At 45.5% G+C, this 19,659-nt stretch overlaps 1 protein-coding gene across 1 annotated transcript; it reads right to left on the bottom strand.

Annotated features, from left to right (window-relative positions):
- Positions 1-339: 339 nt before the first annotated feature.
- On the bottom strand, positions 340-18,668 carry LOC103805557 (solute carrier family 41 member 1-like; the record flags this gene model as incomplete). Its single annotated transcript, XM_009078212.1, has 7 exons — positions 18,347-18,668; positions 7,991-8,098; positions 7,092-7,163; positions 6,147-6,291; positions 3,942-4,088; positions 1,201-1,345; positions 340-489 (listed from the first exon to the last, which is right to left on the bottom strand). Coding segments are annotated over exons 1-7 (1,058 nt in total), but the record flags the coding sequence as incomplete, so codon positions are not given.
- Positions 18,669-19,659: the final 991 nt, after the last annotated feature.

Raw genomic sequence — 19,659 nt, 5'->3', positions numbered from 1 at the left:
AATCTATTTAATCTTTATCAACAGTCTGTACAGAGGATGATTGCACAGCTCAAATTACCAGGTGGAGTGAGAGATACAGGGAAAATGGATTTATTGTGACATCCTAGTAGGTTTAATGTTATGAAAAGTGTCAATGTAGCTCTCAGAGACAACTATCAGATGCTGTTAGCCTTCCCCACAGCTCTCCCAGTATTTTTCAGCCCTGCTTGCTATTTTGCTCCAGATATGCTTCAAGACATGTGTAAACAGGGATGTAATGGGGTCCAATAGCTTCACTTCTACTCGTGATGGGAGCAGGGACTTGGACACTGACCTCTGTATAGGGGCAAGAGTGGATACCATAACCCTAGGGGAAGAGAGGGGGAGGTATAAATAGAAGCATGCATAGAACCCCCCGTGCCCCACCTACCATTAATCACAGGTGTGAAAACTGCCATGCCTTCAAAATTTGGGTCAGTTACAGTTTTATCCAGGATGAGCCCACCAACGCTGTTAAAAAAGGACAGGCAATGAGGGTGGATGAATCTTTTCCCAGGGCAATTCCTAAGCTGTGAAAATAGTACATTGAGATTGGTTACTGCATCTTCCCCATTGTCAGAGCTGGACTATTCACCATGTACTCCTTTTATAGCTCAGTTTTCACCAACAGACGGCCTTAGAGTTTTTGTTAATGTCGTAACAAGATCAGGGAGACCTCCTTGCCCACCCTTCAGCAAAACCAGTAGTAGTCAGGGAAGCTTTATCATCCTCCCCTAAAGTTTTGTTGCACTTCTATATGGGCCCTTAACAGGTTTTTTTCAATTCTCTCACAGATCTCAGCTGAGTCTGAAAGCACAGGATGAATAAACTACCTGGCTCTAGGTTCGCCAGTCTTTTCTCTTTACAGCTGGATAAAAATGAGGTTGAAGCCCGATAATTTGTGATGGTCATCATCTCTATTATCGGTTTCCTGGCATGCACCCATGTGGTGCATGGATATGTGAGTGAGACTTAAAATGATTATTTGCTTTTCTAGTCATTTGGGGGCTCCTTATCTGCTATCTCACAGCCTGTTGGAGGGTGACCAATGGCTGAGAAGCACTGGACAAATACTCTACTGCTGTCCCTTCCAGTTTCACTTTTGATGGCCTTCTAAATGAATGCAGGGTCACCCTGCAGTGTGCATACACACATGGGCTTGGGAGCAGTTCCTTGGTTTACCTGCTGATGCTCATTGCAACGATAACTGGCTGCCATCCAGATTTCAGGACTTCGGCAAGGGAAGGACATTGCTTGGCAATAGCAACCCAGAGAGGGATCATGACAATGAAGACAGCACAGATCAGAGGAGAAAGGTATTTCACATCTGGCAAGGAAAAGAAACCTTGAATTAAACCCCCATAGTTTCACAGGTTGCCAAAATCAGATTGCACAAAGACAGGAAGAAAGGCAGCAGGACTCTTGCTCCAACCAAGTTATGTTAGCAAAAAAATCTCATGAACCATGATATTCCCCACAAAACTACCTCATTCCACAATAGAAATCCATAATTAATCCCTGAATTTCACTGCAAGAGGATGCTATTTGAAAATCAGCAGGATTCAAAGCAAGTTATATTTGAAGATGAACAAGTCTCCAATTCCATCTCCAGCTAAGAAAGATGAGAAGTTACAAAATTTATGGCTTCAGGGTACAAATCAAACAGCAGGGCAAGGGGGAAACTCTTGTGTGCAAGCTGTATCACACTTAGGGCAGACACCTCACGCCTTCTCCAAAAACATGAGGTAAGAGGTACTTTAGGTGGCAAGCTAGCAGAACTGCCGAGCAGCTGGTCTGCTCTGTAGGAACAAATGCTCTCTTGCATGTGTAAGGCAGCCAAGAACTGGAGCTTCTTTTGTGCTAGCTTATATGTGTTTCCATTAGGTGCTTTTCCTATTCGGCAGAGGCATAACCTTGAAGTGATCTTCAGAAACAAAGGAATTAAAAAAAATAAGTAAATGTGCAGGACTAGAAGAAAATAAAAATTACTCAGAACCATGAGAAACACCTTCAAGCAATGGGGATGATGCCAACCCTTTTGATACAAAAATGCTTCTTCAACAAAGCTCTCCATCTGGTCTCTGTTGGGGCCAAAGGCAGTGGGTTGTAACGCCGACTTTGCAGGTAATCTGGGAGATGAAGCAGGCTCCAAGTGTGCATTTTAAAAATGTCATTGCCAGGGCCTTGGGCTACCTGGATGAGAAAGCATTGATGTGATGACATCTTCCATAAATCATAGGCTCTTACACAAAGAGGTGCACTCTTTATGAGTGGATTCGGTAGGCACTGAAATGCAGCCACTTCTGGGGTGTAGACAGCCACTGTTTTGTCAGTGCACTTTACCACCAGGAGTCATTCAGGACAGATTCAGCTACTGTATTGGGTCTCCTACCTCCACCCCTTGTTGTTTCGAGCAATTAATTCCTTCTTAAATAATGCATACACAGAGCACTGGAGTCTATCAAACCTTATCAAAGCCCACAGAAAGACTCCTGGTAGGATGAATGGCCTTCAGTCTCCACATTCCTGTTCTGCCACATTCTCTCACACACAGCCCATAAACAAGCCGAAATCCTTTGGCACAGTTTGTATCTCCATTTTCAGGACTGAGAAGGATCAGGATCAATTTTTTAAAAATTGAAAATCTTCAGTGGCAAAAGGATATTCTGTAGAAGGAGATGGTGCTGCATCAGGTGGCAGATAGCACTGAAATTTACAGCCTCATCAGTACTTTTGAAGGATACATTTTGGCAGGACCCAGAAGTTGCTACAGCATGATCTGTACCTTACTACACACTGAGGAGAAAAATGGTTTTGTTCAACTACCATCAGCAGTGCTGTCCTCCTACCTGCTTGACTTCATGCTCCCAGTGACTCAGTGTCTGTGTGCTGAGTATTTTCCATCTCAAGAGGTTATTTAAACTACTCTGTAAACTCCACAAATGCTCTCTGGTCATAGCCATAGAGGTTATCATGTTATTCTGCCATGTGCTCCCTAGGAGATACTATCTGAGGCGTAGCAACTGAAAGACAAACTAGCTTTACAGGGACAGGTGCAATGGCATAATGGAAAAAGCCTAATTAAAAAAAAACCGCACTCCTGAAGCTCTAGAGGGACTGGACAGAAGTGGTTCATGAGCCTCTCCCTGCAGTGTGCTCCTTCTCTTGTGCTTACATATGGAACAAGTTATGCAAACTGAGACCAGCTGCCTCGCTGCTTCTGCTCACAGTCTGAAGTGACAGTTTGGGTTTCAAATGGTATTGAGTTTGCTGGATCTTTTCATTTTCCCATTTCTGTTCTATGTTAGGCTCACAGTAAGTAGCCTAGCACTTTAAAAGCAACAGTCAGGCATATGTCACCAAGTTGCAACATGTTTTGAGCTTTTCAGGGTCAACAGGTGACCAAATCTTTGCCGACCAGCAGCACCGCTAACCCCATAGCCACAACTGCTGCTCTGAGTGCTGCAAGCATAAAACACTGCAGACTGCCTCCCTCCAGTTTTGTAACATCTTGTTCAGCCACAACTCTCCACGTGACAAGACACAAGAATATTTTACAAACGCCAAAACCCTGAAATTGCTTTGTGGAGAAGGACCTGCTATTACCCACACACAGAAGTAGTTATGCTTGGCTAGCAACAGATCAGGATTAGAGTCAGTGTCATGTATGTTAACCTTCTGTTCCAAAGCTGCACAATATACGTTGGTGATTTCTTTGGCAGATCCTAGTTGTGTTTATTATGCTCTGCCTTCTAGTTTGTTACTAGAAGAGTCTGCAAAAAGCCTCTTTGGTCATTTTTTCACTCCAGTGGCATGACAGCCTCCATTCTGAAACATGCCAGAAATGGGTAAGTGCCCTGCAGTAATTTCACAAGGATTCGTCCCTCCCCTGCCAAGCTGCAATTCCCTGCTAAACACTGTACCTATGTATTTGAAGAGTGTACTGCTGATTCCCGCCAGCAGGGAAAGGGTTATCAAGTCTCCAAGGCTTGCTGCAATGGGTGTGGCGACATTGTCTGGATTGATCCCAATTTTCCTTGCTCCGAGGATCACACCAATCATCACCAGACCTAGAGACGACACAGAGTAGGAATCAGAGAATGCATCCTGCTGTCTTTCACCCCAGAGCTGCTGTTCAGGTTCCCAGAGGGTCGTGGGGGTCTAAAAAGCAAGATGCACATTACCCATAGCACTACCACGCAGCTGGAGATTGGACAACTCCAGGAATTTGTCCTCTTGCTTTCACCAACCTGACGGGCATGACTCTGCCCCTATGAACTGCGCCAAAGGCCCAGAGGCACACAAGCAAATTCCAGGGATCAAAGGACATACCAGCAGGCAGCCCAAATGTAGAAGCTCCCCTCCTGAGCAGCCTAATCTTTACTGCCTTGAAGCAGGACCAGGCACGGAGCACACTCATAGATAAGCACACAGCAGGCATGCAGCAGCCTCCTGGTGCCATCCCCTGCTCTGGATCTCACGGCACAAATATGTTTTCCATATTAGACCAAAGTCTCTCAAAGTTTGATTCACCAAACAGCAACAAACTTCCTTACAGTAAGCTAAATTAGCCTTTCAGCCCAGCCATCAGACTGACCCCTAATGTCCCAGAGTCTTTGGGGCTGCTTTAACTTGCACTGAATGAGTGTTGATGTTGTGAACAGCTCCAGAGTCATGGGATTATGGAGGCAGCCCACATCACCTCTTTTCCCCTGTCCTCTAAGCTGCACCTGGAAAATTCAGCTGCTTCTCAGCATTGTTGGAGAGAAGTTTTGCTTGCTCAGGTAAGTTAAGGAGCACAAACCCCAAACCCTGATGAACATGTGGGTATTCCTTAACCATCTCTCACAAGCCTGTGGATCAGCTACCTGAAACAAACCCTGCTTGGCCAGGTTCCACGGCAATGTGACTAGCAAGGAGAGCCTTGAGAAAAGACATATGACCGATTCAAAGTCCTTCCATGGCTGACAGATGCACCAAAGGAAGCCCAAGAAATGGTGATTCACTCCAGCTCACCACCTCTCTGTGCCTGTTTGCACAGCCCCACCAAAGCTGAGCATGCACAGGAGCACCAGCTCTCCCCTAGGAAATACCACATGTGCACTTTCCATGATACAACATCCCTTCATACAGAAACACATCCTCACACAACATGGCATTTCCACTAAAACCCTCCCAGACACCCACGCTCCTCTCCCCACAGCACAGTTCATGCTGCTTCCCTCCCTGGTCATAAAAATAGCAACTTCCCGTTGTGCACACCCACACATAGGCTGCCTGTGACCATGTCCAGAGAAGAAACTAATGCCAGCTGCAAGTCTGCGATGGGACAGCAGCAAAGCCTCTCTGTACCACAGTGAGCAGGGAGAATGTAAGGAAGAGTAATGAAAGCTGGGCTGCTGTTTTTTAACAACTGCCTCATCCATGTTTTTCATCAAAGGCATATACAATCACCCTTTGACTCCAGCTTCAGGATATGCACTTGTTCGAACTTGTCCCTTTCATTTAGAAAACTTGCTGTATCCGACTCTGCCAGCTGCCTCTATTCAGGGTATCATGCTGCCCTCGTATGGCAGACTTGCAAACTGATGATCTTCAGGCGACACAACAGCTCCTACCGTCCATCCCATCACGTTTCCCTTGAAGGGGAAGAGCCAGGAGACAGAACTGCCTGGCTCTGAGCTCACAGCAGGCAAACCGTCGGGCTGGCTACAACCCTGCGCAGGGTACTGGGTGACCCGAGTGCATCTTGAGCGTGGTCTGGTGTTGTCTGCTAACACACTCTCTGTTCCCTGCTTTGTGCATGACATTAGTTCAACCTCCCTTAGGAAAGGACCAATGTAGATGGCTAATGTGTCACCCAAGAGAGACAGAGCAAGTGTGTGCACACCCATGCATGTGGCAGTTTTTGTGTGTCAGGTGAAGGACACTTTGGTTGCTGCTGTTGATGCATGGGAGAAGAGAAGCAAAGGCAAGATGCAGAGGGGATGAAAGCAACAGATATAGGACTAATGCTCCCTGCATCCCTCCTCCCTCTGCCAGACCAGAGGGATGTCTGTTGGGCCTCCCTGGTGGAAGGGGCAGTTTACAGTGCTCCATGTGTGATCTGAGGAACCAGAACAACTCACCAAGTGAAAGTGCAGCTATGAAGGCTGTGGTCACACTGCTGGCACACAGCACAGCAGCCTGGCTCAGCTCCACAGAGCCCTTGGAGATGGCTCCCAGGATCACAGCAGCAACAGCTGCCAGAAGTCCCACCACAGTGGCCTGGACCTGGGGACCAAAAGACAGCTGGTGAGCAATCATTCACATCTGGTCCCAGGCAGTCCTGGCTCCACACGACTGCAGCACTGCCACACAGCTTGGAGGGCAAAGCCTTGCATAGATGCTAATTGCTTATGTATTTAGCAGCATCCCTATAAGGCTCCACTAGATGGAAAGAAATATATTGAAAAAGTTTGGAGAAAAACTCTGGAGGCCTGTAAAGGGCAGATAACATTTCAGCAGAGGACACCGAGTCCATCAGTAGAGGAATAACCCTGGTCAACACAAAAATGGGCTCCACATCAATGCAGCACTCCTATCAAGCTGAAAGCTGTGGAAGGAGATAAGGGAAAGCACATAGACACATGTTGCAAGCCCTGTGGCCTTGCCATGTGCAACCTCTAGGCTGGTTGCTAGATTTTAACAAGCAGAAATAGCTCCAAGATGCACATTTCTCCCATCTCTTCCCTCCTGTCCAAGGCTGACTCTCAAACACTGCCAGTAAACAACAGGCTTTATCTAGGGGCTGTTGTGAAACAGGAATTGTGCCATAGCTGTCCCTGTAAAAGGAGGGGCTTTTATTATTTCAGTTTGTTCACAAAAGCAACAAATGTCTAGATGTCTTTTGCAGCTAAACTACAAGCTCTGGGGCCACACAGAGCGTTATTGGAGGTCAAGTCCTGGTTCTGTTGAGAATACCTGCCCCAAATCACCAGCTCTGGATTCAGCATTGCTGAGAACAGATGCTGTTGGTCTGCAACATAGCAAGAGAAAAGAGACTTCTCCATATCCTAGCTGAAGTGACTCACCTGGATAAGGGCTAAATTGCAGGTGGCCATTTTCCATTGCTTCTGGGCATCATCCATCTGTCCGGTGTTAGCCTAGGAGCCAAGAGAGACACCCTGAAAACCTGTTTCGGTGGCACAGGTGGCTGCTGAAGGCAGTTTCACCTGGTCCCTGTGGGAAAGAGACCTGGCAAGCACAGGTCATCATCTTCCAACCTTCCCTGCACTTCCTTCATGGCACTTTTCTGTTGTGCTCCAGCACAGTGTCCCAGGAGCATCAGAGGCTCACACTGGAGGTGCAAAGACATTGCAGTGCACTCAGCTAAAGGTGGAGTGGGCATATTCACCACATCCTGCACAGACCAAAAGCTGAACAAATTAAACCATTTTTCCTCTTTTGTTCCCCCTGAGTTGCTCTGTTGTGCTCCAATTTTTCCTGAGACATGCAATATAAACAGCCCAAAGTAAACAAAACTGCTTAGGGAGATAGAAGAGATCAAATACAGAGTAGCAAAAGCTACTGCAGGTTCCAAGAAGCCTTGGCCTGCTCCCTCCAAAGTAGGATTGTTGAGAAGCCCTGGGTCTCTCAAGGATCAATACCCACAGAAAAGCAATCCAATACTGAAGCTGACAGCTGTGGAGCTCTGGCTTTGTCTCCTTCATGTGTCACAGGGCCCCAGATATCAGCAACTGGCCGCCCAGGGAATAATTCACCTTCAAAGCGCAGATGGAAAATCTCTGTTCTGGTTACAAAATGAGGGCAAACACATTATTTTAACACTCACACATCACTAGTTTCTACTTAGCCAAAAAGGGCACGTCTCATACACAGTGTGATTATATAAAAGAAGAATCTCCTCATGTCTCCTGCTAATCACCCCTCTCCCCACAGCCCCCCCCACCACCACCTTGTTAATACTCACAGCAGTAGAGAGCCTGGATGCCAGTGTCATCTCAAGATTACCCTTCAGGCCAACCAAGGCAGGAACAAGGATAAACACTTCTGTAATTGTCCGAAACACATCCCAGTGCTGGAAGAAAACAAAGGCAACAACCTCAGTTTGTGATGCTGACCAGTCCACTGCTCTTGCTCCACAGGGGAGTGGGTTCTTGTCTCGCCACCTCCTCTACAAGTGTCTGCTATGCACATGGGGGCAGATGCTGCCCTGGACTTGTTGCATTTGGGGAGTGAAGGAAGGAATTTTCAGCTCACACTATTGTTTCTCATCTCATGTACAGCCAAACACTACCCTAACAGTGAAGGATATTTCTTCCTGAAGGCAACAGAAGATTTTGGAAAGCCACAAATTAAAATGTGCCTTTAGGATTAGCTAAGAACAACATGAAAAATAATTAGGCTTCACCAGCCAAATGAAATACAGCACGTTCTTTCTCCTTTGTACTGACACTAGATACAGGAAAGCCTGTTGCTAACCAGACTCATAAGAACAAACACAAAGATCTGGAAGCGATCTAACAACAAAAAGTTGTGTCTGTCTTTTCATACCAATCTTCTAACTAAGCATCTAAGACTGCTGGTAGGACAGAAGGAGATATTTGCATCTCTTCTCCATAGGCAGTTCCTAAATCTTCCTGTTACCAAGCACATTCCCAGCACAGCTGGAAAAAGGATTTTGAATTAAGATATCTCATAAGCTGAACTGCTGGGCCAATATCTTCACTGTCGTTGCTCCTCTGAAGATGAACTGTACAAAGATGTTGAATCAGCTGCAATGCTAGAGACAATCTGAAACCTTAAGGAACTTTGTTGACACACATCTTCTCTAATTTATATACCATACAGTGCTTTGGAACATAATTCATTCACCCCCTGTGCATTCAAGGATGTTGGCAAAGTCCCATTGTAGCCAGAGAGGTTTACATCATGATGAAATCACAGAACAGGGCAGCTCAGTGTGAAGTAAAATCAACAAGTTAAGCATCTAAGAGCAGAATACAACCAAAGAAGACCAGGTCAAAGGTCCATCTAACCTATCCTTAGCTCTAGCAATGGTCAAATTCACGTGTGTAAAACAAGAACCTACAAATATGACAAGTAAACAGGAGAATTCTCCTGTGTATTTTCCAGCCTATGACTATCTGCCACAGGGTACTGAACTGGCGAAGTCTTTCTGCACACTTACCAGTGCTGAAAGGATTTTTCTTTCAGGTACTCATCCAATCTCCCCCCTCCAACCCATGTGCCATCCTGTGGCAAAAATTTTCATAGTTTAGCTACACATCATGTGAAGGATCAGTTTGTTCATTAATTCCAACTTATCCCTGGCTAGTATCCCATGATGGTCCCAAATTCTGGCACAAGAGGACAAAATGAACAACAGATCCCTTTGCACCTCTTTCACATCCATTGGGATTCGATAAACCTGAAAATCCAGGAGGTTGGACAGACTCAATAAATGTCAACACATTCAGCTGTCAGCCTGTTAGACAGGGTGTAATAGCTTGGTGTTTTCCTTTGACTGTGCCATGGGAAGCTGTGGAAAGCTGGTGGTGTGGCTGTCTGCTGGAAAGACCTCACAGCTTCCTTCTCAGTCAGGATAAATGAAGAGTGGGGCTGAGCCAGTCCTGAGCATGTGGTGCAAGACACCCATCAAGGTGCAGATAAGAAGCAAAACATTATTATCAATATAAAAAAGGCACATTTCCTGGCAGTGGTGACCTGGAAACAGGCATGTTTCAAAATGTTAAGGTAAGTTACTTTTGAGTAAATAACAGACAAGACAAAAATAGTCATTTTATTCGACACACTACAATTTCGTCTAAATTTGTTAGCACAGAACTTAAATACCTGAGAAAAGCTAGGGGTGGACATCTCTTTTTAAGATTCATATCCCCCTCTCTCTTCTCTCTTTAAGAATAAAGATCCAAACACATCTTTGACACCTTCAAAAGAAAGGAGAAAAACCAGACCTCATAGCCACAATGTAAAAACCCCCAATCATTTAAAATACAGAGGCAAGAACATATTTATGCTTCAGTTCTTGCATGTTTCACACATAGAAAGACAATGAAGTTTGCAGGTCTCAAGCCATTGTAACAGAAGTTTCAGCATATGAGGTATGTTTTTTTGGGACTCTGCCTTACCTATAATTACAGTGAAAGTCTCTAAGCAATTAATAAAGGATCACACAACTGTACTAATAAAAAAAGCCGACTTAATTGCCTCTATTTGAGTCTCATTAGTGACTCACCAAGAGCCTAAGGACAGATTCATAATGATTTATACCACAGTAGCCAGGACTCCATTGTGTTAGCAACTGCAGAAATACTGAATAAACAGATGATGACTGTGGCATTGACTTGCAGGACTGTCAGCTGGAAGAGTGGGTGAATGGGGCAAGTTATAGCTGTGTAGGCGAGGAGCTACCTGAATGAAGACAGCTGAACTGAGCCTAAGAAACATCTCTGTCCTTCGAGACGAAAACTAGCCTAGGAGAACAGAAACATTCCATGCAATATTACAAACCCACACAGGGACACAGAGCCAGAAAGAGACTCTTCCCCACTCCACATCTCCATAATGGAGTTTCAGCCCTAAAACCCAGCTCTGGAGAAACTTGGTTAACCCCGTGATCCACCGCAGCTGTTCTCCATGGCAGTTGGATCTGCTCATGGGGTCCCTGAGAGGAAGAGAGGCTATGCTGTATTAAGCCAGCCTCCCCAGCTGTAGTTTAGCCCTGCTGTAGTTCCTCACACTGACCTCACAGTCCCAACCATGTCCTGTCACATCTTCAGGGCATTCATCTCCCAGGGCAGCAGCTAAGGAGCCTCAGAGGTTTTCCATTGCTCTGAACAAGTCACCAGAAAGATCAAAATATCCTGGAGTACAAAACGCAAGCCGATTCAAAATCCTTTCCAGTGCTAATAATCTCATGGGCTTTAATCAACAAAGGACAGGGATACCTTATGTCTGTGGCTTTTATTTAGACTATGCCCCACTGGAGTATTGTGGAAGGGGAAAATGAAAGGGCAGCTTTCCTCCAGAATTCTGGTTTGAAATCTGATTGTCCAGCTTCATTCTGATTCCTCACCTTACATAAAAGAGTGGGCCAAACACTGGCAATGCCCCAGCAAAGCCAGCCAGCCTAGAATCTGGATCGAACAGCTGGCCAAGGATCACTGGAGCAGAGGTGGAAACATCCAGGAAGAAAAAGCCCATGCCATGCTCTCGGCCCTACAGAGAGGCTGCATCATCTGCACAACCAAGAAGAGAAAATGGCAAATGGATACTTTTTTGGGCATCCTTCTATTACAATATGAGAGACCCAGGTTCGAGCCTTAGAGCCAGCTGGGCTAGATAAACCTCTCTTGTTGATTATTTTTAAACAGTAACATGAACAGTTTTTGTTTTAATCCCAGAACAGATCAGAAACTGCAAAAATCCTGGAAAGTTTGATAGGACAAACAAGCAATTTCCACTTTGATCTCTTCTTTACAGCAACATCAACCCTGCAGAAGAGCATGCCAGCTGGACTCCTAGCACAGAACTAAATTATTTCGAGGTATTTTGCATGTAACAAAACAAGGGCAGCAGAATTAAACCACATATATGCTCTAGGTACCATCCATGAGCTTGTCCATATATCTCCCTGTCAAAGACAGACAGTGAGTTTCCCAAGAATGTTTTGCAGTGACTGCAAACAGGGCAAAGCATTCCTCAGCCAGACAACCACAGAAAAATGGGCAAATCACAGACTCCTGGACTAGAAAAACCTGTAGTTCAATTGGTGTGAGCTCTTGTGATTGGCAATATAAGTCTTATGGTACCTGGCCTCAGGTAAACAAATTTGTCTCAGGTTTTAGTTGTTAGGACAGTGAGATTCTACCTCTCACACTTGCAGGAAGAAAGACTGAAAATAAATATCTCAAAGACAATAAAGCACAGAAGAATATTACAAACCTTTAAAGACTTAGATCTCTGCATTTTCCCAGCTACTGGCTTTGTTTTTAAATATGGTGGTGTTGATGCCATGGCAGCTCACCTCAATACCATCTCTCCTGTGCCAGTTGTGACTCTCAAAGCACTAGGCTCCCTCCTCTGTTAGCTGAACCCATGGACTTATGGCTTCTATTTCAGCAGAGTTGGAAACACCTTCATGAAAAAATATACTTCCTGTGGTTGTGTTTTATGTGTGACCCCCTGTCTAAGAGCCCAGTGAACAAATACACAAACCAGACTGCCCACCAGTATATATGTTTTCCACCAGATTGAATACAGTTACATTTTTGAACAGAGACCATCTCTTAGCAAGTGCTTCTGGACAAAGACCTGTTCACTTGCCAAGGTATGGAGTGGGTATGTACTGTGTTTTTATCCTTCCCTGAGATAACTGCTAACTATTAATGTAACATCTTGGGTAGTTTGAGAACTTCTGTAATGCTGCAAGACAGGTCTGTGCCTAAACACAGCACAAGGTGGAGATGACAAACACAGCACAGCAACAGTGTGTGCCACTCCAGTTAACCCTTCTTTGATATTCCTCATATTCCCCTCAATTCAACTCCTCTGCTTCTTTGTTTCTTCCAAAGCAGGAAAAAAAACAGGAAGGTATTGTCTTTCCAAACATTCAAGTACCCATATTTAGCTCCTGCTGTGGTATTAATGCCAGAGAATCCAATGTACTCCAGTGAGCTCAGAGTGCAGGATATATCCTTGGGAAACTCTGCCAGCCTTTTGATTTGTAAATCCACTGGCATGAGACGCCCAAACTAGATCAAATTTTGCATTTCTATTTGTGCCACTGGTACAAAGGAAAGACCGATGGGATAGATTCGGGTTGTGGGCACAATGGTGTAAATGCAGCAGGACTCTCTGAAAGTCAATGGAAGTTATTCTAAATTTACACCCACCTCAGAATCTGCCCGAGGAGTCAGTCTGTAGGCAATACTAATCATTTTATGCTGGCATGCCTCTCATCACAGTATCTAAACGCCTTCTAGACCAAAGATTACATTAGGCTGTTTGCAAAGAACTGAAAGCATGAACTTGCCTCTAAGTAAGACAGGTAATTAATAACAACCCTGACCTAGATCTCCTTATCAGCAATTTTTGAAGGAAAAAAATGATATCATGCAACAGGGGAACATGCTGCAGTCTGATCCAGTTGCTTCACAGCAGTCATCACCAAAGTGTTTAGCTCAATACAGAAAAGGGAGCACCCAGGCTAATTCACCAAAGACAGTTTTGGACAGCCTGTCTGAAAGCCACTATCCCACTATACAAGGAGCCCAGCTACTGATCTAACACTCTGTAGCACAGGACAAGCCCACAGCCATCCTGCTGACTGGCTGCTAGAACCACACACATTAAAAACAAAAATGCACAAATACTCAAGGTCAGTGACTCAGCCCACCCTCTTACTACAAGTTGCCTAAACGCATGTACCTACTTGAACGACATCCATCAAGAGGCCAGCAGCTACCATTCCCAAGCCTGCCAGAAGGAAGGGCACGAATATCTGGGAGGCAATGGAGAAGGAAGTCTCTGGGAGAAATCCACTGGCTGACCTGGTCAACTTGCAGGTGAAACCTCTCAGCTTCTTGCCGTGGAAGCACAGTTCCAATTGTAACTGGGTGACCACCATGGTGACACACCATTACCCCATGCTCTGCAGGGAAAAGGTAGGGAGATCAGGACATCACACAGATCCTTCTTGCAGCTCTCTCCAAAATCAGAAGAAATGCTTTTCCTCAAACTACGGCCATGATGCCAAATTGTTTTAGCTTGTTCTTCTCCTAGGAACACGTCCAGAGGATTGCAGCACAGGTATCCTCCAAAACTGATTCCGATGAGTTGAGCCCAGGTGACAGCAAACTTGATGGACACAATTTCTCCAATTTATATCCAGGGGGGGATTAAAAAAGAGAAGAGAAGATTGCGGAGATGTCTGTGGACGAATAGAAATGAGCCCACACCCCATTCAGCTCCCACCACTTCAGTAAAAACCAGTAAGACCTGCTCAGGCTACAGCACTGAAAGAGTGACAGGTCATGCAAGAATCCCTCAGCGTGCACTAGTGTCCTTTCTCCTCAGGTTACACTTCTTGTCAGACCACAGCTCCCGCTTGATACGGTGGCTTAATATGTAAGCCTGTTGTGATCCGGCCCCAGTCCTCTCACTCCCACAGCAAGCACTGTTGAACTTTCCTCACTGTCCCAAGTCTGAGGAGGTGGAGAGTTAACAACCACAATCCATTTAGTGCTTCTTCAAGGTGAAGAAAGGTCACGGAAAACATGAGTCCACATTTCTCATGGCTGACGATACTAAGCAGGTCTCATCCCCAGGCAAGGGACACAGCTGAGCTGGCTGGGGGGAGAAGATCTGCCCTTCTAGTCCCCTGCCCCTTGTGTCCCCTCCATGGTCTCCGCGGGATATAACAAGTTCTCTGCCAGCTATACCTCTGAATGACTGGCTCCCAGAGGGAAAAAAAAAGTTCAGAGAACCAACCAATAAGCTTCAAAAGTGAACACCCTTATCTGCTGTCATCACTTCAACTTTCTGCTAGTTTGCAAAGGCCAAGATAAGAGTCATAGCCAGAGCTTATTTAAGGTAGCTCCATAATCTTACTACACCGCAGGCAAGGGAAAGGGCACGCTGTGAGCTGGTCTCCCTTCCTGTCCTACAGTGAAACAGACTGCTTCTGTTTGCTCCTGGGAAGATACTGTCTTTGGGAGAGGGGGTCTCACCCCATAGCCTCCATGGTTAGGCAGTTGACACAAGGTCAAAAACCAGAGCTGCACTGTGGCCACATACAGCCAAAGAATTTGTATCCTGCTCAATAAAGGCTTCAGCTCAAAGTCACAAATGTAAGGAAAGGAGTCAGGGTATTATGCTGGGGCTCCTTTGTAATACTTGGGCAAACTAATTGAATCAGAAGGTCAAAAAACTTGAAAAACACAATTTAGAATGGATCAACTTCCCTAACACTCTATGCAGAGAGACATGAAGATTAATAGGCTGTGGACTCTGTCCTTGTGACAGGGCTCCCAGCTTGGAGCTACATGCATCAGTGGGGTTGGAGAGAACAAGACATGTTTCTGCCTTGCAGAAAAATAGGGAACTGAGGAATCTCTTGGCCATTTAGACACTGTTTCTTTGGTCTGAATTCACACAAACCAAAGCACAGAGCCAAATGGGCTGAGATGGCAGAGCAGATCTTCCTGCAAGCATAGCACAGTGGAAAACAAGCCCAAGCTACAGATGGGAGACTCTGTCCTTTGCTGTTTTCTAGGCTGATATTTTGGTACAGCCCCTGAAGCCTTCTCCACTCCCAACTGGCTTGGTGTGTACGCATGGCCCTTACACCTCACAATGGTCTGGTTAGCTGAAAGCTAACAGGAGAGTACATTTCAGCTAATCTAACTGGAAAAAAAACCCCCACAATAGCTGGAAGAGGGAGGTTAATAAAAGTCTTGCAATAACCACATATGACCGAACCTTTTTGTACCGCTGGGAACAGAGGACTGACAGCATGAAGGCCCAATTCTGGTTAGTAACTCACAGAGGCTTTAAGGAAATAAAAGAATTTCTGGACAATTGTCATGGGGTTTCAAGATCTAATAATGTGCATACCTAGTTCCATATGCCACTGTATCATCCAACTGGATTGCTGACAGGCAGAACACTAATGTAAAGAAAATATTAATGAGCACGAATGACTCATATGCCATTAAAAAACACAGTAGCAACACATCCTGTACTAAAGTGTCTGCCAGGCAGGGTTTATGAGTTTATCACGCTTCAGCTCCCTCTGTTTCTAAGCAAGCACCATAAAAAGTCTTCAAGCGATGATCAATATGCAGAGAAGGTAATTGGTTCAGGTGACCTGTGTGTGTACACTGGGTCATTTCATTATGCATTTAAAGATCCTCTGATAAAGATCCACACCATATTTGTCAGCAAAGAGATGCATCATATTTTCCTGGCAAAGGGATATACCATATTTGTCCACAAAGAGATGCATCACGTTGGAGAAGAAACAGAGCATTGCTCAACAGTGGGAAAAAGATTGCTAACTAACTGGTGAAAACAACACCACCACACCTCATGGCTGTACTACTCATCATGGTAAAACCTGAGAAGATGAACTGCTGCCCTTCTCTGCACACAAATACACTGTATACCCAAGCTTGCAAACAAGCTAACATGTAGCATTGCCCCAGAAGAGTCAAAGCAGGAACAGCTTCTTTGGTGAGCCCTGATCTAGGGCCCCCAACCATTGCCACAGTACAAAAAAAAACAGAATAGAAAGACGACAAGTGCCAAAGAGTACAGTTTCAGATGTACATCATCATCCCTGCAAAGAAGAGACAGGAAAACTAGTGAACACTCTTACAATATGGCAGTGTTAGCCACAGGCAGCACTATTCTGACGCCTTGGGCTCAAGGAAGGACGATGCATTTCAGGGACTGCATGTCCCAGTTGTTCAAGAGTCTCACTCCCGACTCTGTAAGCTCTCTGTGTATTCTTGTTTTCTAACTTTGCTCTTCTCTTCCAGTGCTCTTTGGGCACTGGAACAGCTCCCCAGGACAGTGATCACAGCACCAAGCCTGACAGTTCATGAAGCATTTGGACAATGCTCTCAGGCACATGGTGTGATTCTCAGGGATGTCCTGTGCAGGACCAGAGCTAGACTCGATCATCCTTATGTCCCTTCCAACTCTGAATATTCTGTGATTCCCCACTTTAGGGGCAAAGAAGAAAACTTATGTGGAGAGCCTGAGAGCAGGCAGTTGGAAAGTGCCTGAGGCCCAAAGCCTCACAGCATCCACTGCTGTCCTACAGAAACATCAGCAGCAGGGGCAAATCAGGACTGGGTCAGGAAGAAAGGGCAGTTTCTAGCAGCAGCAAATCCATGATGAGATGTGCTCAAATAGCCCATGACATGCATGAACAGTCACTGTGCTAATTACCAAAGGCCTGCTTTTCCTATGAGATGTTGCATGGGTTCATTTCCTAGGCTCTAAGCACTAACACGGCAACTCTTTGTGAGCTCTTTATTTGCCAAAACAGAAACCAGACTTTTGCAGTTTCAGAGGAGAATGAGGTTTGCCTCACATTCTGTTCATATTAGTGGCTCAGTTCTTCCTAGAAAAAAAAACTTTCTAGGGCAGAAACATTGAAAGAAAAGCTTCTAACAATCATAAACCCATCTGCAACCTATTTTGTGCTTTAATAACTCACAGTGGAAAGCAACATACATTTAATGTCAGAGATCCATAGGAATGGGCAGGTCTAAACAATAAAAATGGAAGCAGTTGCTCAATGCTCAGGATTCTCAGAATAATGTCTAAGGAGGCAAAAAGTAGTTGTCATTGGGTTCTGGATTTGCCTTAGTGTTTTGTCATCTGCTGGGTGTCAAGTACATGCTAAGGTCAGTTAAGGATATCGTGTCACTCTTAAGCCTTTATAGCTCTTCTAGCTTAGGGGGATCAGCCCTGGGTTAATAACAAAGGAACACAGCTTCAGATTTGTGGAAGTTGTCAATGCAGGCACAGTAGTTTCAGTGTCACTGTATCAGATAGGTCAGGGTAGTCTGACCTCACAGCTAGTTAGTCAAGTATCAGGGGTTAACAAAAAGGCACACAGTAATGAGAATCACCCAGACTGCAAAGGCACAGCAATGTCTAAGCTGAAAGTTAACTGCAGTTTAAACTGTCTAAAATTAAGTGCTCGCCACTACCTTAAGCTCTGTATTGCTGCACCATAGAAGGAAAGGTCTGATCCTGACTGTCACAGAATCAGAAATTGGACTGGAAGAATTCAAGTCATCTGCTATGAGGCCTTAGAAAAGAATGTGGTGATCAGGCTGGGCTGGGCTGGTTGACTCATTGCACAATGAAGCAGCAGATGCAGGACTATCCAGAGCTATATCCATGAGTGATACCACTCTCTCTGCTACAGGAAAGCACTGTGCCACCACAGCCCCTGGGTCAGCCACCCTCTTCCCGGGACCAAGGTGAGATCTTTGGACATAATGGCACATTCCTACATAGATGCTTCATGTCCTTCATGTACTCTTTAGTACCACATTGTCTTTTTTTCCCAGAGGAGGAAAGGAGACAGAAAAGCACCACAGGCTGTCTCCTGAGAGCTGCATAGAAGTACATAATAGTTGACTTTGAAGGACATGTTGGCATATGAATCTGCTGCAAATCCTCCCTTACTATGTCATCCCCAGAGCAAAACCTCTGCCTCTGTAGAAACATCCCCTACCTATCCCATATCAGCTATGTTAGATGGCTTTATCTCCCTTACCTGAACATAATCCAAAACCATGCCTGCCAAGACCATGCCAAGCCCAGCTAGGAGGTATGGCAGGAGCACTTGCAGGCAAATTGAGATGGCTGACTCTTCCTGCGACTTTGCCATGGCCACTTTCTCCTCAGACAACAGCTTCTGCTGTGCATGCAGGGAGACATCCTCTGCCTCCTGGTTGCCAAGCCGGCTCTCTCTGTGTTTACCCTTGTTCTTTCCTTTGTGCCTGGGTCGCTCTCCATTCCTAGTCCTGCCCTCTTTTCTCCTCTGCCGAACTTCCTCACCTTTCATGGTGGCTTTCTTGAATCACAGAGTTTTTCTGAAAAACAAGGTCAGAAGCAATGAGATAACAAAAAGAAGCATCAGGTAGGTGAGAGACAGGAAATCCCTGAGTATTTTGTGCACTTCACTAACCCGAAGGTGAAATACCATCTAGTCCCAAACCCAAATACAGGCCCAAATACTAGTACTTAGTTTACCTTCAACCTTGTATAGTGTCAAACCAATCTCTTTCTGTAATTGCATCTCTTCCTAGGCCTGTGTTCACACTGGAATGCTTGCTGGGCATCCTGGTTCTTAGCCTGAGAATGCCTAGAAGGATGCAGAAGGTGCTGCATACGGCCTGAACTCTTGATCCAGCAACTCTCACACTGGCAGTAACAAGAACTGAGGACCCCAGAATAATCCAACCCTTTTCAAGGTCTGACCCCTAGCCAAGAAATGGGAGCAGTAGACATCCTGACTCCAGCAGGACTCCAGGTATTTGCTATGCGTGGTACCTAGCATACGACAGCTAGCTGTCCATCACTCCTCAGTAACAAGATAATTCTTTGGACTTCTTTCAAATCTGGACACTTTTCCCTCCTTTTGTGCCTTAGTTGACATTCATGCACTACATGACTGATCTGTCTATAGATACGCCGATGTGACCCCGCAGCACCTTATAGGAAAAAAATTAAACATGCAAAATTGTTACCAGTTGCCCTTTTCCTACCATCACATCTCATTTCTTGATGCAACTGTCATTCATACTGCCTGTCCTAGGCAGTGTCACAAATCTTGCCCCATCACCTCCTGGCAGCAGTCATCTGGGTTAACTGCTGCCAGATACTCCCTGATGCTCTGATTTTCAGGATGGGCCCTAACACCCAAAGCCACCCCGCTACCACAGGTAGGACCAATCCTCTTCTCGCCCAACATCTGGCGAGATGTTGGGCGAGAACTGCTCGGAGGCCCCAAGCACGGATGGGGAGGGGGAGGGAGGAGGGATGGACAAGGCAAATTCCCGCTCTGCGGGAGGAGGAAGCGCGGCC

This window comes from Acanthisitta chloris, unplaced genomic scaffold (assembly GCF_000695815.1).
Source record: "Acanthisitta chloris isolate BGI_N310 unplaced genomic scaffold, ASM69581v1 Scaffold46317, whole genome shotgun sequence".
NCBI lineage: Eukaryota > Metazoa > Chordata > Aves > Passeriformes > Acanthisittidae > Acanthisitta > Acanthisitta chloris.
The sequence above is the reverse complement of the archived record's forward strand: the minus strand, read 5'-3'. Positions and strand labels throughout refer to the sequence as shown.